This window comes from Colossoma macropomum, unplaced genomic scaffold, assembly GCF_904425465.1.
Source record: "Colossoma macropomum unplaced genomic scaffold, Colossoma_macropomum, whole genome shotgun sequence".
In the NCBI taxonomy this organism is placed as follows: Eukaryota; Metazoa; Chordata; class Actinopteri; order Characiformes; family Serrasalmidae; genus Colossoma; species Colossoma macropomum.
Window position 1 is genome coordinate 13798798 of NW_023494802.1, and position 20992 is coordinate 13819789.

The 20992-nt window shown below is 39.5% G+C and overlaps 1 protein-coding gene across 1 annotated transcript in view; it reads left to right on the plus strand.

Moving 5' to 3' along the window:
• Positions 1 to 20992, plus strand: part of atp2b3b (ATPase plasma membrane Ca2+ transporting 3b) — an 87925-nt gene that overhangs the window by 61438 nt on the left and 5495 nt on the right. Inside the window, exons 18-22 of the mRNA XM_036590986.1 lie at positions 228 to 441; positions 1916 to 2127; positions 2749 to 2856; positions 7890 to 8072; positions 15495 to 15581. Coding sequence (XP_036446879.1) covers positions 228 to 441; positions 1916 to 2127; positions 2749 to 2856; positions 7890 to 8072; positions 15495 to 15581 — 804 coding nt within the window. The remainder of the gene's footprint in view (positions 1 to 227; positions 442 to 1915; positions 2128 to 2748; positions 2857 to 7889; positions 8073 to 15494; positions 15582 to 20992) is intronic.

A 20992-nucleotide genomic window follows, 5' to 3' on the forward strand; every position in this document is an offset into this window, starting at 1 on the left:
GCCAGCCCTTCTCTTGCCACTCTTTCACTTTAAAGTCTTTTTTAAGAACCAATGCATTTTGCCTCAGCAACCCTGAATGTAGTTATAATTGTTTGACCCCCCACCATCTTTCCAAACCCTCTGTCCTGTGGTGGAGCTTGGAATATCTGGTCTCCCTACATTTCTTGTTTTCATTTATAAGGTTTACCATCAGCTGCATGTGAATGTGTGTATGTCTGTTTATTCAGGACTCTCCTCTGAAAGCGGTGCAGATGTTATGGGTCAATCTGATTATGGACACGTTTGCGTCTCTTGCCCTGGCCACTGAGCCGCCCACTGAAGCCCTGTTACTGAGAAAACCCTACGGCCGTAACAACCCCCTCATCTCCCTTACGATGATGAAGAACATCCTGGGTCATGGAGTCTATCAGCTCGTCATCATCTTCACCCTGCTGTTTGTCGGTAAGAAAGGGAGTCCCTGCATGTCATACAGTGTCACCTAATTACTGTGCCTAATTACTGGGGGAGGAGCCGGAGGGGGACTGTGACACATGAGATGGTGTTGACTGGTCCCCCTAAAATCTTTACTGGGCCCCCCACACAATTGAAACCCAAGACCCACAGATGGATCCTCTTTCTGAGTATACCTCACCAGTTAACTTCCAGCAGTCTTTTTATGTCTCATTCATAGTTCATCTCATCCATTGTAAATATCTTTGGATGCTTACAACTTGTAACATAATAATTTTATTATTTATGATTTAAAAATCTTTAATAGGTATCCTAATGTAAATATTTAGGTCAACGCAGGTGCTAGTAGGTGATTGCGTTCAGAGCATTGACTTGTTTGATAACAATACCATGTGATCAAGTAAATTACATTGTCATTTTTTTTAACTGAAAGTAATTTTCATGGCGGGGATCCTAGTTATGCCACTGAGTGCCAGAAATGAATTTATTTGAGCTTATTTAACAACTCAACACAGTTTGTGGGAAGTATGTTAAGATTTAGGGATTAGGCATGTTCAGACACCAAATAAGGCCCAATCCCATTTCTTATTTTTACCCCTACCCCTTGTTTTTGAGTGTCACATTGCCCCTTGGAACTGAGTTACAAGGATAGTGGTTGAAATCTTCCACTATGAAATGGGAACCTCAAAAAAAAGAACATTACTTCATTAACAGGCCTCTAGCGCTGCTCTGTAGATGACCCTGATAGTCTGCAGTGATAGCAGAGGAGGGTAAAATTCAGCTCCTCACTGCTGGGCTTTAGTTACATTTAGGGAATCACATGCCTTTAAAGAGGGGGGACAATTATTTATTATCACCCACCCCTAATTCTTCAGTGATATGAAGCTGAAGTCAGATATTCACCAGCTTCTTGGCCAGATTCTTGTTCCGACTTTTCCTGGTACACCTTAAATGGAGCAGCAGTTACATTCGGGCGCTTCAGGCATCAGTACTGCTGAACTATTTAAGGTGGAACGGGAAATTTAGCTAGCTACCAAGATATTAGCATACTTTTCGTGATTTTTGTGCTTGTTATGAAGAAAAGGACCATAATACATTACGACATTACTAAGAAACAAACAAAGTACGATGGTTATCGTAATTTTTAACGGAAATTGCTGTTTTTTCTTTTTTCTCATAACACTGTGTTTGGAGCCTCTGAAAAACCTTTGGTTGGAGGGCCATGTCGCACCCCCCCTCTATCTCAACGAAAATCAGGACACCCTACCTCTAGGCAAGAATCCTTAAAATGAAGGGCTAAGGGCTAAGTGGTAGGAGCAAGGGGTGAAATGGGATTGGGCCTTAGTCTTGACTGATTACATTTAGATCTTTTGTCATGACTCTCGTTTTTAGTTTATGGTCTGTGGCCAAACTTGTGTGTCCTGGTTCTGACCTCCTTCTCCTCTGTCTGTTCTACGCTGCTCAGGAGAGAAGATCTTTAACATCGACAGCGGCCGCAATGCTCCACTGCACTCACCTCCCTCCGAGCACTACACCATCATCTTCAACACCTTCGTCCTCATGCAACTGTTCAACGAGATCAACGCCCGCAAGATCCATGGAGAGCGGAACGTCTTTGACGGAATCTTTTCCAACCCCATCTTCTGCAGCATCGTGCTGGGCACTTTCGGAGTTCAGGTCGTACACTGTCCACCCTGCACACTGCTTAGAGAACTAGCGGCAGGCACTTTAACCATGTTTGCTATTTGAATATCCACATTTTTAAACAAACAGTATTTGAATATAGATTTTTTGTAATAAAAAGCAAAATGAGAAAGGTTTAACATAATAAAGGTTTTATTGTGTGAAGCTACCATGAGAGGTGCTCTGTACCTGCTTTTGCAGACTGGTTTAGAGACTTATCTTTGTGTTTTAGGCATATGTGCCCGACAGTTAACCTACAAAATGACAGGTGTCATCTTCTTGCTTGAAATATTTCTATGTGTAGTTCTGCGTAGAGGTTTGTTATTTTGCGCTTCAACAATCTCTGTAATTCTATATTACACATTCAATTAAATTTTTATTCCCAACTGTACGTTTTATTCAACTATCTGATTAAGTACGTTTGGGTATCTGTATATTGGAATAACTCCTCCATCCCTGCTGAGCATAATTAGGAAATTAAGAATGGTTGTCTGAGTGAGTCTAGACTGCGATACCGTCTCCCAGCAGGGCGAGAGATACAGGCAGTGAGGAGTAAGTGGATGTCTCGCTGTGCTCCGTGATGTGTGACTCGTGTCGTGTGTGTCCACTGTGCAGATCGTGATAGTGCAGTTCGGGGGAAAGCCCTTCAGCTGCGCCCCTCTCAACGTGGAGCAGTGGCTGTGGTGCCTCTTTGTGGGAGTGGGAGAGCTCCTATGGGGCCAGGTGGGAGAGAGAGCGATCGAGAGAACGAGTGAATGAGAGAGAAATGGTGAAGAGTGGATGAGTTAAGAATGGAATAGGAAGTATGGTTCATGCCACTGAAAATGATTTTCGATCAAGTTTTTAATCAACCAATACATAATAGTCAAAAGTTTGGACACGTGCTCATGAAGGGTTTTTCACTTTTCTGCATTTTAGAAAAATAACGAGGATATTAAAAAAGGATATTAAAAAAAAAACATAGCACGACTACAATCAGGAATCCTTCTACAAGAAAGGGCTTTTAGACCCACTTTACCATGACCATCAATGGGCTAAAACACAGGACAGTAATCAGGAAGTAAACAGGATTTTATAAGGAACTGTAAATTTCATGTATTTATTTATGTATTTGTTTTGGAAATAAATAGATCATATATCTACATAGACAGGAATTTAAGTATTAGCTTGCCTTAATATTTAGGCACTTTTACCCCTCAAATAATGTATTTAGGATTATAAAAACTTACGTGTGTTCAAACTTTTCACTATTACTTCACTATTACAAACAATATATACACATAGGCGCCTGAACAGTGGAGCTCATTGACCCTCATTTTTATCTTTTATTTTTCTGTTTACTTTAAACAGAAATGTGGCTTTTAATTTAAGTAACTAAGTATCAATATTTTATTTTGTCATTTTTCAGCCTGCACTGAAACAAAACTGCCGGAGCAATATGTAAATTAAAACTCCATACTCAAAAAAAATAGGGGGCAACATATAATCAGAAAGCTGTAGTGTCCCCCCTATTGTTAGAAACAAGGAAATGCATTGTCCCTCTTCCTCCTTTTTCACTCCTCACTAAATTTCTATCACTTTTTAATTACCAGTCTAGAAGAAATGTTCAGCATCAAACTTCATCCCTTTACCCGCCACAAGCTTGTCTCCAGTGGTGGAAAGCAATGTTAAGGTTAACTCTTGTTTTGCTTATGTTTATTTCACTTCTTTTCTTTGCTGCCAAACTTCATTTCTTGCCAGGAGCGGGCGGCGGTGGTAATAATGGTCGCTTGCCAAGCCATCGTTGCATTTACTTGACACTACAGTGACTCACTATTGCCTCCTGTGGTACAAAGTGGCATTACAAGACAGGATGGGCTAGCTGTTTAGCATGCTAAATTCAGTAGATATCTTTGAACGTCTCTGATGTCTGAACATCGTTACAGTTATTCTTTCATATTATGTAGATAATTTTAGGTAATTCTGGGATGTTTTAAACTAAAAATCTTTAGGTGGAGGAAAGAAGCATATAAATCGTAATAGTGAGTTGAGCTACATGATCCAGCCGATTTAGCTTTGCTTGATTTCCTAATCAGTGTACTGTGCACACGCCCTCAAATTCAAAATTTAACAGAAACCTAGCGGTTCAGCATGAGCCCGAGTTCAGCGGTTAGTTGAGCCGGTATATAATCAAATATTATATTTTTTAGTTGTTATTCTTCCATTTTTTTTCCTACAACAGTTTGAAACACTTACACTCTGTGTTATTATACATCTGATAAATTAACAGGGCTGAGAATCAACTCAAGCTCATAATTTATCATACCTCCCAACATGAACGTCAGTTTAGCTGAAGTTATCCTATCTGAGTTCAATACTGAGGTAACTCAGTAAACTGCTAATGCTCCATGTTAAAACGGATGGTGAGCTGCTGTGTTTTAGTTTGTTTGTTTGTTATTTTGATGTTGTAAATTAGCTGCTAACATAACTTTAGTTGTTAACAGCTAGCAAGCTAACTTAAGTGTGTGTTAGCATTAGCATGTAGCATTAGCAGTTTACTGAGTTACCTCAGTATTGAACTCGGATAGGATAACTTAGCTAAAATGACGTTCATGTTGGGAGGTATGATAAATTATGAGCTTGAGTTGATTCTCAGCCCTGTTAATTTATCAGATGTATAATAACACAGAGTGTAAGTGTTTCAAAACTGTTGTAGGAAAAAAAATGGAAGAATAACAACTAAAGAAATATAATATTTGATAATATATACCGGCTCAACTAACCGCATGTAGCATTAGCATCAGCTGGTGTGATTAAAACACCACCAACGTTGTAACCCCAGGTAGGTAACATTAGATCAGAATTTAAGTGAGATGTTAACTCCATCTCTGAAGTGCAGTAACTAATCAGATGCATTGTGGAAAATGTTCACCACTAGCTTTTTACCTAAGGCTGTGATTGTTTTATCATCTTAAGCCATCATTACAGCCATTTCTAACAAGCATCATCAGTAATACGTACAGACTCCTCAGCAATCCGGAAACAGAAAGGCAGATAGCTTGTATGTAAAATACATCGAGCTTCTCTATGTGTTGTTTTTTTCGAATGGAAATAGTGTGGAATCATCTTATGGAATCGACTCTACTGATTCCCATCTCTTGGATTCGTACTGGGAGTCGATTTTCTGGAACTGAACAGCCCTAGTAGATTAGGGATTAGGAATAACCCTGATAGCAAGAGGATAGTGGACCACTGTTGGCTCAGTGATGGCAAAGCTGGTGGTCCACTGGCGTTTTGCTCAGCGTTTTATGGGCGGCCCACTGGTGGTTAAGCAAAATAATAAACAAAATTCTACTTATCTTCACTCATTTTCCACTCACAGTCCAATTTACTTATTTTTCCTTCCTTCCGTGGTGGAAAGCAATGTTAAGGTTAACTCTTGTTTTGCTTATGTTTATTTCACTTCTTTTCTTTGCTGCCAAACTTCATTTCTTGCCAGGAGCGGGCGGCGGTGGTAATAATGGTCGCTTGCCAAGCCATCGTTGCATTTACTTGACACTACAGTGACTCACTATTGCCTCCTGTGGTACAAAGTGGCATTACAAGACAGGATGGGCTAGCTGTTTAGCATGCTAAATTCAGTAGATATCTTTGAACGTCTCTGATGTCTGAACATCGTTACAGTTATTCTTTCATATTATGTAGATAATTTTAGGTAATTCTGGGATGTTTTAAACTAAAAATCTTTAGGTGGAGGAAAGAAGCATATAAATCGTAATAGTGAGTTGAGCTACATGATCCAGCCGATTTAGCTTTGCTTGATTTCCTAATCAGTGTACTGTGCACACGCCCTCAAATTCAAAATTTAACAGAAACCTAGCGGTTCAGCATGAGCCCGAGTTCAGCGGTTAGTTGAGCCGGTATATAATCAAATATTATATTTTTTAGTTGTTATTCTTCCATTTTTTTTCCTACAACAGTTTGAAACACTTACACTCTGTGTTATTATACATCTGATAAATTAACAGGGCTGAGAATCAACTCAAGCTCATAATTTATCATACCTCCCAACATGAACGTCAGTTTAGCTGAAGTTATCCTATCTGAGTTCAATACTGAGGTAACTCAGTAAACTGCTAATGCTCCATGTTAAAACGGATGGTGAGCTGCTGTGTTTTAGTTTGTTTGTTTGTTATTTTGATGTTGTAAATTAGCTGCTAACATAACTTTAGTTGTTAACAGCTAGCAAGCTAACTTAAGTGTGTGTTAGCATTAGCATGTAGCATTAGCAGTTTACTGAGTTACCTCAGTATTGAACTCGGATAGGATAACTTAGCTAAAATGACGTTCATGTTGGGAGGTATGATAAATTATGAGCTTGAGTTGATTCTCAGCCCTGTTAATTTATCAGATGTATAATAACACAGAGTGTAAGTGTTTCAAACTGTTGTAGGAAAAAAAATGGAAGAATAACAACTAAAGAAATATAATATTTGATAATATATACCGGCTCAACTAACCGCATGTAGCATTAGCATCAGCTGGTGTGATTAAAACACCACCAACGTTGTAACCCCAGGTAGGTAACATTAGATCAGAATTTAAGTGAGATGTTAACTCCATCTCTGAAGTGCAGTAACTAATCAGATGCATTGTGGAAAATGTTCACCACTAGCTTTTTACCTAAGGCTGTGATTGTTTTATCATCTTAAGCCATCATTACAGCCATTTCTAACAAGCATCATCAGTAATACGTACAGACTCCTCAGCAATCCGGAAACAGAAAGGCAGATAGCTTGTATGTAAAATACATCGAGCTTCTCTATGTGTTGTTTTTTTCGAATGGAAATAGTGTGGAATCATCTTATGGAATCGACTCTACTGATTCCCATCTCTTGGATTCGTACTGGGAGTCGATTTTCTGGAACTGAACAGCCCTAGTAGATTAGGGATTAGGAATAACCCTGATAGCAAGAGGATAGTGGACCACTGTTGGCTCAGTGATGGCAAAGCTGGTGGTCCACTGGCGTTTTGCTCAGCGTTTTATGGGCGGCCCACTGGTGGTTAAGCAAAATAATAAACAAAATTCTACTTATCTTCACTCATTTTCCACTCACAGTCCAATTTACTTATTTTTCCTTCCTTCCTTTCTTTAGTTATACTTGGTAAATTAGTTGAGTACATAATTTTAATCTAGCACAATGTCAGCAACATTTTCTATAAACTCATTTTACATTAGGACTAGTCTTTCTGAGCATTTAAAATCTGTTTGAGGAGATTAAAAACTAGTTAGAGCTTGAATGCAGGACAATAATCTGGGTGGTCCGAGGGCGGACCAGCAGTGGCAAACAGTCCGTGGGGTGCTGACCTTATCAAGCCAGTGGACCGATATATGCTTGCTGTTTAGGAAACATAGAACAGCCCTCCAATAAAGAATAAATAGTAAGAAATGCAAAATTGTGATTGTAATTACTACACGTGTAACTCTGTATGTAACAGTATTGCAATTATGATGGTTTAAGAATTTCTCTTTTCCCCACCCTGCCCTTGTTCCGGCACTTTTCAGCACAAAGTGACGCCAATAGTATTAGTGTTATCACAACAGTAACTCCCTTGGACCCCAGCCCCCAACTCAAACACACTTTGCTGCTGCAATTCCACACAAAATCAGGCGCTTATGTGTATATATTCATACATACATACACACTTACTCACCAAAAATGCAGTCATCCACCCTGTATATGTATCGTTCCTCAGCGTCTTGCTCTGTGCTCCAGGTCATCGCTACAGTGCCCACCAGTCACCTTAAGTGTCTGAAGGAGGCGGGCACAGGGCCAGGCACCGACGAGATGACGGAGGACGAGCTGGCTGAGGACGAAGAAGAGATAGACCATGCTGAGAGAGAGCTCCGCAGGGGCCAGATCCTCTGGTTTAGAGGCCTCAACCGCATCCAGACTCAGGTGCTGTGTGTGTGACCTCTGACCCCTCGACCCCACTGGTAGAAGTAGTGCTAGTAGTTTTAGTTGTGCTGACTTTCACAGACAGTGAGATAAAGAACGCTGTTTTGATTTGCTTCACCTTTGCCTGTCTCTCACTCTTTCATTCTTTCTCTTTATCTCTCTCCCCTTCTCTCCTCTTTCTCTCTCTACTTTCCCTCCAGACCCTCCTTGAGAGTCACCAAACATCAGCTTGTCATTACTTTTGTATCTCTCTCTTCCTCTTCTTCTCTCTCTCTCTCTCTCTCTCTCTCTCTCTCTCTCATTCTCTCTTTCTCTCCCTGGCTGTGGTCTCTGCTTTTGGGGTCCTTCACTAAATGAGTATAGATTTCTCTGACAGGGATCTATAAAACTCCTACCCTGCTCAGAGCTGCTTTGCTTCTCCATTATGTAACTGGAGTCCTTTAGTGGCCTGATTTATTGCTCAGTTTCTCCTTCGCCTCTGAGCTGCAGGATTTGTCCAGTGGAGGTCTGTGGGACGTCTACTACTGCTCTGCCTAATCTGGACCATAAGTGCTTTTTATCTCTAAATTTTGAATGCTGTACAATGCTGTGCAAAAGTCAGAGACCTCCCTTTCATTTATTTAATTTTCTAGTAAAATCGGCCACTAAGTACAAATTACGTATCGCTGTTGTTGAACAAAACCTTGTATCTCCAGAATGGTAACTTTACAGGAGAAGGAAAAAACATGCTTTACTTTTAATGCAAGTCAATGGAACCAGAATTTTTTCAGTCATTTTGGATGGTTTCTTTTGAAAAATAACCAAAATGGAGATATGAGGTTTTGTTCCGACAGCAGCAATATTTTTGTTTGTCAGGGCAAAACAGGCAACCGTTTAACAGAGAATTACACAAAGCATCCAACAGTAAGTATAATATCAGGTTGATCAGTATTTGATTTGTCCACTCTTTACTTTACTGCCACTTTAAAGCAAGTTACAGCTGTCTTCTTACAAAATGTTCCCAAAAGTGTCACTGAAATGATGTTCCCCTTTAAAGAGACACTAACATTCAGACAAACAACTACTCAAAAGTACCTCAGCTGTCTCACAGATGTCTCTCCCATGTGCATCTAAAGTGGCTAAAGGAGATAAAGGTGATAAGGAAGGGTGAAGATATGAAGAAAACTGGACTCCTAACAACCACGCAAGACCTGGTAGACCACCTAAACTGTCACCATTAAAGCTTTTGTCTTTGCAAGATAAGAGAAATTTTCTCTTCTTCCTTTTGATCTGAAAAAAAATCCACAGTCGTTTTTTTCCATCCTTCACTGTCAGAAGCTCAACACTATGGGTAGCTCTCAAACGCTGCTACCGAGGAAGGGCAAAGGCAGAGAGTGGACACACTAAATACTGAAAAGTTTGATATTATGTTTAATTGAGGCTTGTGTGGATTTTTCTGTGGATTTTCTGATTGTTTCCTGACACTGAAAAAAAGAATAGCTTGTACTTAATGGCTGTTTCTGAGTGCAAATGAAGTAACTGAAAAGTTGATCTCTGACTTTTGCCCAGCACTGTGTGTTCTCACCTGCACTTTTTTTGGAACATTTTTGAATAACCGTGTGGAGAATAATTGAGACTGTCATTTTAGAGTTGATGCTGTTTTGAGTATTTGATTGTCTTGGTTACTGATGTTATTTAATTACCTCCTTAGACATTATGTTGTATAACAGGTTCTTTTTTTTAGTCCCTCTCTCTTCTCTCTGCTTGCTATTCTCTCTTCATCATAAGGGCTCTCACTCTTTTATTCCTTTTTTGATTTCCACGCTGTTTGGATTGTAGATTTTCTTTCTCAATCTTAATTTCACTTCATTCTTTTTCTGATTCTCCAGCTTTTATAATGTCCACTCTCTTCTACTGCCAAACCTATTTAATGTTTTATTTCTTTTTAAATGGGTAAATCCCCTTTAAGGCTAGTCCCCTATTTGAATGTGCCAAAATTGACCAGTGCCTAATTAATGTCACTGCAAATCCAAGTTATTTTTGTGGAATAGCTGTGTATAGATCTGCAGGACTGTGAATGTGTTATTGAATGTGCTCTCTCTGCTGGAGCCGGAGCAGTGCCTTTCCATTCCCCATATCTACTGAAACAGTAATAGAGCTGTTAGGAAAGAGACAGTTGAGTACAGCTGAACTCTTTTTCTCCTCCTTCAGACAGTACAAGGGGACATGTGATGTATGTGCATTGATAGCAGGGTCTTGCCTGTGTGTGAGGTTGTGTAAGGAGGTATAAAATTGTTAGTTGGGGTCCATATTTAAAGTGAAGAGTAGAGAACTGCATGTTACAGACTGCAGATCTGGATGAAATCTAGATTATACTGTAAAAAACAGCTATGGTCTTACAACCCCATTTCCAAAAACGTTGGGACGTTGTGCAAAATGTAAATAAAAACAAAATGCAATGAGGTGCAAATCATTTAAACCCAATATTTATTTGAAAATAGTACAAAGACAAAATATCAAATGCTAAAATTGAGAAACTTTATTGTTTTTTGAAAAATATATGCCCGTTTTGAATTTGATGCCAGCAACACATTCCAAAAAAGTTGGGACAGGGGCAACAAAAGACTGGTAAAGTTGTGTATTGCTAAAAATACACACCTTAATGTTAATTGGCAACAGGTAAGTAACATCACTGGGTAGAAAAAGAACATCGCTTTCAGAAGTAAAGATGGGGAGGGGTTGACCACTCTGTGAAAGACTGTGTGGGCAAATAGTGCAACAATTCAAGAATAATGTTTCTCAACGTAAAATAGCAAAGAACTTGGGAATTTCATCATCTACAGTACATAATATTATGAAAAGATTTAGACAATCCGGAGAAATCTCTGTATGCAAGGGACAAGGCCGAAAACCTATATTGGCTAGCCAAGATCTTTGGGTCCTCAGGTGGCGCAGGATTCAATAGAGACATGATTCTGTAGTGGAAGTCACTGCATGGGCTCAAAAACACTCCTGAAAAACACTGTCTGTGTACACAGTTTATCACTGCATCTACAAATGCAAGTTAAAACTCTGCTATGCAAAGAAGAAACCATATATAAACAGGATCCAGAAACGCTGGCGCCTTCTCTGGGCCTGAGCTCATCTGAGATGGACTGAGGCGAAGTGGAAAAGTGTTCTGTGGTTTCATTTTCATATTTCACTTTCAAAACACCAGGCAAATGGTGTCCTCAGTTCCTGAATGCTTACAGAGTGTTGTTAAAAGAACAAGTGATGAAACACAGTGGTAATCATGCCCCCATCCCAACTTTTTTGGAACATGTTGCTGCCATCAAATTCAAAATGGGCATATATTTTTCAAAAAACAATAAAATTTCTCAGCTTTAGCATTTGATATGTTGTCTTTGTACTATTTTCAAATAAATATAGGGTTTAAATTATTTGCACGTCATTGCATTTTGTTTTCATTTACATTTTGCACAGCATCCCAACTTTTTTGGAAATGTGGTTGTAAATATCAGCTAGGGCTGCTGTAATTCACCAGTGTCATCAACTACGTCAGTGCTGTAAATATGTTAATTTGCATAGTCGTGGTCCCTAAACATTCTATATAGTGCAAAAAATTGTATTAATCATGACTTTTCTCACACCAACCCATTAATATACATGTGCAAGATGTTAAGCACAGTCACTGACTGGCTATTGCACACAAAGTTTTTGAAAGTACTTGGCACATTTTGCCGTGCACGTAGGAGAGAGGTGCTGCAAATATTTACAGGCTGCTCCTAATCCTGCCTTGCAGGCTAACAAGCTTCTCAATCGATACACTTTTCTCCTATGATTCATTTTCAGCATGGCTGGTAAACTGGTAACACAACAAAGAAGCCTGCTTAAACTGGAGAAAATAGTCATGCTCATACGTCTGCCCAGGCTAATGTTTGGCTTTGGTTTAGTAGTAGTAATAAAGCTAACAGCTCATGATGTGAAATTTCCCTATAAGCTATTGTTATTGTACTATTTCTTTTTCCTTTTCTTTTTATTATTAAGCTATTAGGCTGGGCTATTTTAACTCTTGTGTGGTGTTGGGGTCTGAGGGATGCATTTTCAATGTTTACCAAAAGAAAAAATGATGCAATTTATTACTATTTCAACCTCAGATTCCTTGGTCTTTGCACATTTTCTGTAAAGAACACAAAATATTCAGTTTCTTCACACTGTTCACCCCCTACACATTTATATTACACATGTGGTGTTGGGGTGAACCCATGGAGAATAAAGGTGTGGAGGTGCTGTGTCCTTCACTCTGTTCTCCTCTTACATGGCCTGCTGTTAGTGTGTGTTTGTCTGTGTGTGTGTATGTGTTTGTATATGTGTGTGTGTGTGTGTGTGTGTGTGAGGGTGGACAACGTGGACAGGCTGCTGACTGGCTACAGCTGCTAAAGGAGAACTCTACACTGGACACTTGTGATATTTTAAACATCGGGTATTTTTACATAAATTGTTCTGGCTGTATTGATTTAAAAAAAAACAATAATGTGGTGGGTTCAACAGACCACTGAGTAACAACATCAACACCACACAAGAGTTAAACTGTCTTTTTAGTGTGTTTAAGAACTTTGATGTAACAGCAACAGCAAAATCATTTAAGCCCACCTTTGTGTTTCACTTGGAAAGAGCATGGCTTTATCTGTTTAGCAGGTCCTCCCACAGTAAAAGTGGTTCCTTGTGCTGTTTTAAAGACAACATTTCATACAGCGTTTTGGAAATGTTTCATTCAGATTAATCAATTCATTAATAAAATAATTTATAAATGAATCCACTACTAAGTCATTGTTAGGAGCAGCCCTAACACCAGTAGATCTCTATAAATTACAGTGAAGATCCTTACATTTATGGTTATTTGGATTATTGTATGCACAGTTTCAGTAGGCCTACTTAAACCATTGTGACAAACTGAGAAAAACGTTTATTCTATATATGGTATGTTTTTATGTATGAGTTTCATAAGTAGGCAGTTTTCAACATACAGTTTACCAATTGTGGAATTGTGAATTTACCGCAATCTCATGCATATTTTTTGCATTTAAAAACAGAAAGAAAATCAAAAATGTACTGCATTTCGACTCTGAAAAAAAATGCTTTTCTACATTGTTTAAGAGGCCGTTTGGGAGGATGTGTAGACCGCAGCTCTGAGACGAGTGGACTGCAGCTTTCTGCCTTGTCATTTCAGTGGCTTTAAAGAATGTTTGCAGCAAGGCAGGAGGAGAAGTCTGTGCGCTGCTCTAGCACACTGTCAATACTCATCCTACAGCCCCAGCTTCAAAGAGCAAAGAATCTTTCACACACACAAACTTGCTAATGTACACACACAGTGGCACTCAGGCCCACAGTGAGCTAACTGGATGGAATGAAGCTGTGTGATGAAGGGTTTAGCGTGGGTGTGGCAGGCGCAGATTGCTGAAGTGCTAGCAGAGCTCCTTACAAGGTTTCCATCGATCCCCTCGAGGCTCGCCACTGAGTTGGCAAAACAGAACACGCATTACAGCAGCTAGCCTCATATCATCAGTCAGTTGAATTTGATCAAGGCTTTCATTTAACAGTGGCTCCACCAAAGTGTGCGGGCCCACCCGTCATCAGCATGCTTCGGACACAGATGATGACCCACAGATTAATCCACACACATTCCGAGTTTTTTAGTGTAATTTTGGCTACTTGTGTAAATTGTTGCAGTCCACGTGTATAGCATAAAGTTAAACCATCCATCTGTGTTTCTCTCCACTCCATGATGAGCCATGATGCTCTGAATGGACTTTAATCTAAATATGTTCTTGATTTTCAGAGTGAAATGTTTACATTGACAGAGTTGTTGCCAAAATTAAGGAAACTGAAAGAGAAAAATGCGTTGATGCCATATGTTTTGTTAAGGTGGAAAGCACGCACACACTGGAGCTGTGATGGGGCTTCAGTGGGTGCTACGGACTTACGATCATAGATGTTTACAAGCCTCTAGAACAGTGGTGTCAAATTCAACCACTAAAAGGGCCATATTAAAAAAATCTCAACAAATCCATAGGCCACTGTTTATTCAAAATATGCCAAAACTACAACAGCAAAAGAGGCACTGAATACTTAAACTATTACTTAAGCAAAAATAATTTCTTTAAAAAACAAAGAGCAAAGTCTTTAAAAGTCCCCAGGAGGTCACTGTACTGGCAACAACTGTCTATTTGCTTGAACTAGACACCAGGCATCTTTTCTTTATGTGTAACTGCTGGCCCATTGATTGTTGATGAGGGAATGGGGTCAGAGCATACATTATGTAGCAGTGCATGCTGGGGACTGTAGTGCAGCCCGTGGTGAAATGGGCTAATATTAATAGAATGTTAAAATAATTTTGAGGGCTGAACAGGAGTGCACCACGGGCCTGACTTAAACCGCGGGCCTTCTGTTTGACACATGGGCTCTAAAATATATAAATGCTATTTGTGAAATATTGTTTTGTGTTAAATACATAATTATTATAGTTTATGTTTTCCATTGACTTGTTCTATGAATGTAGAGACAGCAGCTAACATGTACCAAACATCCTACTCCTGATTCCACTGCTCTGTGTAGGATAAATAGTCCATTTCCATGAAACTCTAATAGTGCATTTTAAAGTGCCTCTGAAAAGTGGCTGAGGCTATAGCTATCTAATATTTCATTTTATGTAGAAATAGAAGAGTGTTGCTGGTTTGCTCACACGTTTTAGTGGCAAAGGGGCTTGCAACTCACAGGAGAATGATGCAAGTGCAAGTGTTCAGCAGAGTAAGCTTACCCAGAATAAGTTTTAGGATGGGCTGGGGAAAAATCAGGTGAATTTAGTTTGGCAGAAAGGAGCTAACTCATCTATCAAGATATTACACTATGTGAAAATATGCTTTTTGCACAGGTAGCAAAATTTTTGATTACATAATAGGTATGATTTTAAATATCGATTTGCTTACATTTGTTATCTTACAGTATTTAATTACTGTAGGCTTTATTCATTTTTTCTTTAGCTTGCTTTAGAGTTCGCACACTTCTTCTAGGACTTTTAGGCTCAATATCCAATGATGGCAAAGCTTTAGAGGATTAGCTCGTTTACTTGAAAAGCAGAATTGACTGACATATTCCCAGCATGAGTCCGAATGGGCCTGAGGGTGTGTTTTGATGCTTAGCCCAGTCCTTAGTTGTGATAATCGTACTGTTGGAGAATGTAAGTTGTGTTGTGTTGTTTTTTTTTTTATTTATTTTTTTGTTAATTGCTACAGTTTTATCATAAAATATATTCTTCCCCTGGCTTTCTCCTCTCTCTCTCTCTCTCTCTCTCTCTCTCACTCTCTCTCTCTCTCTCTCACACCTCTCTCTCCCTTTCTCTCTATAATGTGATGTGTGTGATATGGTTCTCTCTCTCTCCTGCAGATGGAGGTAGTGAGTACATTCAAGAGAAGTGGTTCGTTTCAGGGCGCAGTGCGACGGCGCTCGTCTGTGCTCAGCCAGCTCCATGACGTAACCAATATTTCTACCCCCACTCATGTAGTTCTCTCCACTGCCAATGCAAGCGCCGCCCCCGGGAGTGAGTCCCCCCGCTTTCCCTGTGTCAGACATAACACACACACACACACACTTTATACATATCAAACATAAACACACACACACACACACACACTGACACGTTTGTGTTAAAGCCTTGCCAGGGGGCATATGATCATCCGTATGTCCCATATTACATAGATATGATTACATAGATATGACTATAGGAATATGGGAGATGTGATCTACAGCACTGTGCAAACGTCTTACACACGTGAAAATGAGATTTCAAAAGCTTTATCTGGGCAGTCATTTTTTTTATTTGGCCATGAAAGTAATATTGGAATTATTACATTATTACAAATAATGTTAATACAATAATTAGTGATTTTATGTGTTTCATACATGGTGTCCTCATGTGTGAACTGTTCCAATACTTCATTAATAAAGTATCTAAAGTATTTAGAAAAGAAAAAATCAAAATTCGGACTAAAGGAAATTATGCATGAAAGGGTTAACCATTTCCAGACCTGTCCTCACAGAAGCCCAGTATTAAGTGTAATTATCCAAAATTTATCCAAAACTTCACAATACTTATTTCAGTTAAATCAGAAGTTCTGCTGGTGGATTTGGACAGATCCATGCAATGTTTGGGGTCATTGAGGAGAAACGTGGAACCAAACCTGTGTTCTTCTAACAAGCACAACTACAACACACAATAACACACATATCACCCAGATAAATGGTTTTGAACTATTTGCTCAGGTGCCTAGGACTTTTTCACAGTACTGTACGTCTATATGTAATTAAAATTTTTCATTTTTAACTCATTTTTGTGTGTAACCTTAAACCTTAACCTTTTTAAAAATGTTTTTGCTCATTTAAAATGAAGCATAGTTTTTCCCTGTCAGGATCAGAGCCTGGTTTTTCTCTAGTTTTCCTGCGTGGTCAGGACATTTTTGTCCTGAAAATGTGTCAAAACAAATACATGCACACTTTCAACACAGAAACACACATGCGCACACCTACATACACACACATCTCACACTCACAACAGCTGACACAGCACAAAGACACACACACACAAATACTCGTCTCAGAACACAGCACACCCCCATACACACATTGCACCAGGCGTGCAGTGTAATGTTTATCTGCTGTTTTACGAATTTATTTATTTATTTTTCTTGAAAGTTGCCTGTGGTCAGTCTGGTTTTTGTGCGTGTGGCTCTTTGCAAGTTGGCCTGTCTGACCGTGTGGACTGCTGTTTGCACCCCTGCCCCTTCTGTCTTGCTGTGTTGGTCCTCTCCTCTCGCTGTTGGGTTGTCCTTGTCCAGTGAGGCTTGGTTTTGTTTTCAGTGCCCTCTGGATGGGCCAAGTAAGCCATTCTCTCTCTCTCTCTTTGCTTTCATTCGATCAGACCACTTACAGTGTCGATGCATTCTGTTAAATGCCTCGTCTGCTGCTTAGACGCAGAGATGTTTGCGGTTTAGAGTTTCGCTCTCAGGGTTGGGTTGCGTGTATATTCCAGCATCCACTTTAGAGATATATGGAATCATCCATAATGGAACAGTGGTGCATTTAGCTATTCACTTATGGCTTTTCCATCAACAAAGCTTGCTTTACACTGTGAAAAATGGTATCTTGTCCAGTGAAATGATCTTAAATCTAGATAACATATCATACATTTCCCATTTTGAGATGGTTGTGCGTTGATTATGGGATTATTTAGCTTATTTCCAGAATTTTTTCACTTGTTTCAGGTCATTATATTAAGTAAAATTATCTCACTATACTGGCAGATCATTTTGCTGGTTTCAAGCACATTTTTTAAAACAAGCACAATTATCTGGGTCATTCTACAGAAACGTCTACTTTTTATCTATCCATAGGAGTCACTGGTGTTACTGATCGTCATTGGTGTTACACATAAGAAAGGTAACACCAGAGACATTTTTAATGCAAAATGCATTTTACAAAATGGCTGCTACAGAGCATCAAGCCACATGTTGTCAATCATGAAATATCCACTAAGATTTGTCATTTACTCCATTTGTGTTCTGTTTTTTCACAATTACCTAAGAATAAAGTAGGTCGCACCAGTGACTTCAGCTAAAAGCTTCATATGAAATCATGAGCTGAATGAGAAAATCCCTGATAACTGAAAGACACAGTGGACTTACCATGTGCTTTTCAGTCCTATTCAGAAAATAGGTAAAAGGAAGTCGAGTGATGTCATCAGTGTGATTTTTAGTTCAAAATAAGAGATTTTTTTGTTGCGCAGTAACACCAGTGACACGACTCCTGGGGACCACAACTTTCATTATATATTTATAATATTTATTTAGCATTTGTTTCCTTTATGTCATTTAAATCATATATTTCATAGTCATGTATAGATTATTGCATTTAAAATTGCAGAAAAACGTTTTTTTTACCTCAAAATATGTCACTCACCCTTTACACATGACTGTGAGGACGAGCACTTCTGTGATGCCTGGAATTTTATACATAATTGATTTAAAAAACAATATTGCTAAATTGTTGGCTCAGTAAGTAAAAGGTATAATTACTTACTGTTTTACTTTAAAATATAAATAAATTGTGACCCTAACATGATTTTCAATGTAATATATCTGAAAATGCCAGGGACACAAAATGGACGTTTCTGTAGAATGACCTATTCAGTCACAAAAAAAATAATTGTGGTAATTTGAGATTCATGATGTATAATTTCCCAAAGAATCATGATGTAATTGAATAGTTATAAGGTCAGAGATTTACACCCCTAGTGAAAATAAATTTACTCATAGTGATAAAACTCAAAACTCATGGATATCTGCAGTCCGCTGATCGTGCAGCCCAACAGTGAGAGCGCCCAGAGAAATCTGTCCAAAAGAATTGAGTGCTTGCTGAGTAAATGCAGAGAGAACATGGCACCACTTTCTGTTTTTTTCGAGAGGTTTCTGTTGTCAAGCGTGGTTTGCTGTGGTGCAGAGCTAGAAAAGCTTTTCCTGTGATCAAGCAAATGAAAGTGTGGTGAACTGTCCCGGTCTGCGCGGGGGGTAAACCTTCGAGTATAAGCCCTATAAGGTTCTCCTCTCTTTCTTCTCTTCTCTCTCTCTTTATCTCTCTTCTATCTGTTTTTCAGATAATGCAGGTTGTTTCCTCATACCGAGGTTTTGCTAAAGTGTCTCCTAATGTCTCTGTGCTTTTGACTCCCTTTCACAGATCCATCAGTCAGCTCTTCCTGTTTATCTCTCTCTCTCTCTCCTTTCCTCTCTCTCTATCTATATATCTCTCTCTCTCTCTCTCCCCATTGGCTCATCACTCCACTCTGTTTTTTCCTGTCTTCTACCTTTTTTTCTGTAGGCTGCCTGTTCTCCTTCAAATCGTCTTTTAGGAAGATTTAAATGTTTTATTATGATAAAAAAATACAGATGTGTTTTACAAAACTTGAACATGAAATACAATTTCCAGTATTGATACAACTTTAGTTTAACACCACTCATTTTTTGCTGTTTTTATGCATAAGTTTCATTTTCATAACCTTTAAAGTGATTTCTCGAAGCTTCTCAAACAACGAGGTGCTTTCAGTTCTTGTGCTGAGTTTTTGCTTTCTTCCTCCATCATTCTTGTGTGCGCTCAAGGCCCGTTTTTTGGTTGCAGGGTAGAAGTGTCAGGCTTATGCTTCTCATGCCCCCCCTGCAGCTGTCCGCTCTGTGTGCTGCTCCATCCTCCATGTCAACACGCGTCTCATCCTATTTCTTTTGCGAGTGTGTATGTGCGTGTGTGTTTGCACGTGTGTGTGTGTGTGTGTTACATGTCCTCTCATGTCCATGCTTCAGTGTAAGACCCCTTTTACTCACCCTCTAACGCCTGGCTCCTCACTCACCCTCCCCTCCTCTTTTTTTGCTGTCCTCATCACGCTGTTTTTCTCTGCCTGCAGTAAGATTTGTAGGCAGAATGTCTGTGTATGTTAAACGTTTTATCAGCCTCCAACCTACTCCCTCATAGATGGAATTACACTTGTAAAACATTGGGCTTATGCTCTTCTTGGTTACAACAGCACTTAGGTGTTAAATTGTAAATGCATAAATTACAGTGTCAGTGTATATGTGTCAGTATATATATATATATTGGGTTGTGTGTGTGTGTAAGGCAGTGTGTATATACTCTCTAAGGCCAAAAGTGTGTGGACACCCCTCCTAATTATTGAGTTCAGGTGTTCCAGCCACACCAGTGGCTAAGAGGTGTATCATATCAAGCACATATCTCCATAGACAAACACTGGCAGTAGAACGGGTCGTACTGAAGAGCTCAGTGACTTCAAACATGGCTCTGTCATAGGATGCCACCTCTGCCTCAAGTCAATTTGTGAAACTTCTGCCGTGCTACATCTGCCCCGGTCAACTGTGGAAGCATCTAAGAACAACAAAGATTAGCCATGAAGTGGTAGACCATGCAAACTCACAAAGTGGAGCCACCGAAAGCTGAGAGGAGCTTGTAAAAATTGTTTAAGCTCTGTTGCATCACTTATTACAGAATTCCAAACTACCTCTGAAAGCAACATCAGCAAAAGAACTGTACGTCAGGAGCTTCATGAAATGGGTTTTCATGGCCAAGCAGCTGCACACAAGCCTAACATCACCATGTGCGATGGCAAGCATTGACTGGAGGTGTGTAAAGCACACTGTCACTGGACTGTAGAGCAGTGGAAACGTGTTCTCTGGAGTAATGAATCACGCTTCACTGTCTAGCAGTCTGATCAATGAATCCAGGATTGGCAGATGCCAGGAGAACACTACCTACCGGAATGCAGAGTGCCAACAGTAGAGTTTGGTGGAGGAGGGATAATGGGCTGGAGTTGTTTTTCAAGGTTTGGTATAGGCCCATAAGTTCCAGTGAAGAGTGATGTCAATGCTACATACAAAGATGTTTTTAGGCAATTATATGCTTCCAACTTTGTGACAAGGCATTTTCCTGTTCCAGCATGACTGTGTCCCTGTGTGCAAAGTAAAGTGTGTAAAGAAATGATTTGATTATTGTGGTTTGGAGGCACTCCAGTGTCTTGCACAATTCCACTGAACACCTTTGAGATCATTTGGAAGTCCAACAAACTCATGAAGGTGCGATGATCAGGTGTCCACATACTTTTGCCCATGTGTGTAAGTACATATATATATATATATATACACACGCACACATACACACACTCTGCCTTATACACAAACTAAACATCCACAAGTATTCATGCGCTGCTACCGATAGAATGCTATTGCTGACGCAGGCGTTCAATTGCAAACGCACAGCTTGTATAATGTTTACAGGAAACCATTGTCAGTAGTAGAACGGACTGATCTGGAGCAGCTTCACATGAGCCTATG